The sequence below is a fragment of the Oxyura jamaicensis genome, unplaced genomic scaffold, assembly GCF_011077185.1.
Source record: "Oxyura jamaicensis isolate SHBP4307 breed ruddy duck unplaced genomic scaffold, BPBGC_Ojam_1.0 oxyUn_random_OJ70586, whole genome shotgun sequence".
Taxonomy (NCBI): domain Eukaryota; kingdom Metazoa; phylum Chordata; class Aves; order Anseriformes; family Anatidae; genus Oxyura; species Oxyura jamaicensis.
The window spans coordinates 396-2125 of NW_023310069.1; the positions used below are offsets into that span (position 1 = coordinate 396).

A 1730-nucleotide genomic window follows, 5' to 3' on the forward strand; every position below is an offset into this window, starting at 1 on the left:
GGAGGGCCGCGGACACGCGTGGGCGCGCCGGCGGGCCGGGAAGCCCCGCCCCTTAGCGCTAAGCCACGCCCCCTTGGGTCAAAACCGCGCCCCTTGGTGCCAAGCCGCACGCCTTGGATCGAGGCCACGCCCCCTGGACAAAAGCCACGCCCCCTTGGCGACAAGACAGCTTCATTGGCTCAAAGCCCCGCCCATCGACGCGAAGCCACGCCCCTTGTGCGAACCTCGCCCGAACCCCGCCCGTACTCGGAGGCCGCGCCCCTCGTGAAAAGCCCCGCCCATCACAAAAGCCCCGCCCCTTTTCCAGCACCGCCCCTGGCGGAGGCCCCGCCCCGCTCCCGGCACCCCCCGCGCCCCGCGATGGCGGCGCAGCCCCGGTGCCGGTAGCGCCATGGGCCCGGGCGGGCCGCGGGGCTGGGCGCTGCTGGCGGCGCTGGGAGCGCTGAGCCTCGGCCTGCGGTGAGCGGGGGGTGGGGGGGACGGCACCGGGACCGGCACCGGGGGGTCGGGGTCAGGGCCCGGCCCGGCCCGGCCCGGCCCGGCCCTGACGCGCCCCCCGCGCTCTCCCCGCAGGGCGGCGGCGGCGATGGCGGCGGGCGAGGAGCGGCGCTCGGGTGGGTGCGGGGAGGGGTCGGGACCGGGAGCTGGGACCGGGTGATAGGGACCGGGACCGGGGCTTGGGGCTGGGACCGGGGGCTGGGGCTCAGGGCTGGGGACTGGGACCGGGACCGGGGAATGGGGACCGGTGCTCGGGGCTGGGACCAGAGGTTAGGGCCCGGGACTGGGCCCGGGGTCAGCGCCCTTGCCGTGCCCGCAGCGAGCCCCACGCTGGCCACGCCGTGCTGGCGGGTGGAGGACTTCGTGGTGGCGCAGGAGTGCGGCCGCTGCTCCAGCTTCCAGGCGGTGAGTGACCCCGCGGGGGCTGCCCCTGGCACCGGGCCCCCCGCACGGCCTCACGGCGCCGCGCCCCGACCCCTCTCGGTTGCAGAAGACGGTCCCAGAGTGCGGCCCCACCGGCTTCGTGGAGCGCATCAGCTGCGCCGCCTCCAAGCGGGACGAGTTCAAGAGGTTCGGTGAGGGGCCGGGGGCCGCGAGGGGCCGGGGGCGTTGCGGGGCCGTTCCCCCCGGGGATCGCACCCCTGCCCCCTTCTCCTCCTCCCTCCCGCAGCTGCCGCTCGGCGGTGATGGAGGCGCACGTCTTCTGGAGGTTCGTGGGCACCATGATGTGCGTGGCGGCCGTGTTCGCCGTGCTGGTGGTGTGCCGCCAGCGCGTGCTGGACCGGAAGGCGCTGGAGAAGGTGCGCAAGCAGATCGAGTCCATCTAGTGCCCGCGGGGCACCGGGCACGGCGGCAGCGCCCACGCCGCGGGGACTCGGCTCCGCCGCCGCTCCCGAAGCAGCCGGGAGGAGGAGGAACGAGCGCCCGCGGGCCCCCTGCCCCGCTCTGCCGTGACCCCACGGGTGCTGCGGCCCCCCGGGGGCTGCCCGGGGTCCCGTGGGGTCCCCGTGGCGAGTCACACTGCGCGGGGTGCCTGGGGAGCCCGGTGCCCCGGGGGACGCCACAGCCGCCTGCTCCGAGCTGGTGGCGTGCAATAAAGCCCGGTCGTTATCACGCGAGTGCCGCTGGTGTTTGTCCTCGCGGGGCTGCGGCGTCCCTCCCGTCCATGGCCCCCAGCCCCCTTTTTGCCGCCTGCCCCTGGGGGGTGCCCCCTTCCTCGCTGAGCCCCCCCC

At 76.5% G+C, this 1730-nt stretch overlaps 1 protein-coding gene across 1 annotated transcript; it reads left to right on the top strand.

The window, feature by feature from the left end:
• The first annotated feature begins 313 nt into the window (after nt 1-313).
• JTB (jumping translocation breakpoint) lies at nt 314-1611 on the top strand. The gene is made up of 5 exons (XM_035314050.1): nt 314-459; nt 574-614; nt 818-903; nt 989-1068; nt 1169-1611. The coding sequence occupies exons 1-5, from the start codon at nt 392-394 to the stop codon at nt 1323-1325; spliced, it is 432 nt and encodes a 143-aa protein (XP_035169941.1). The 5' UTR covers nt 314-391; the 3' UTR covers nt 1326-1611.
• The last annotated feature ends 119 nt before the right edge of the window (nt 1612-1730 follow it).

Excerpts from the sequence above, each read along its gene's own strand:
- JTB (XM_035314050.1), top strand. The coding sequence starts at position 392 with ATGGGCCCGGGCGGGCCGCGGGGCTGGGCGCTGCTGGCGGCGCTGGGA. Across the intron at positions 460-573 it reads GCGCTGAGCCTCGGCCTGCG|GGCGGCGGCGGCGATGGCGG; the intron begins GTGAGCGGGGGG and ends CTCTCCCCGCAG. Across the intron at positions 904-988 it reads GCTGCTCCAGCTTCCAGGCG|AAGACGGTCCCAGAGTGCGG; the intron begins GTGAGTGACCCC and ends TCTCGGTTGCAG.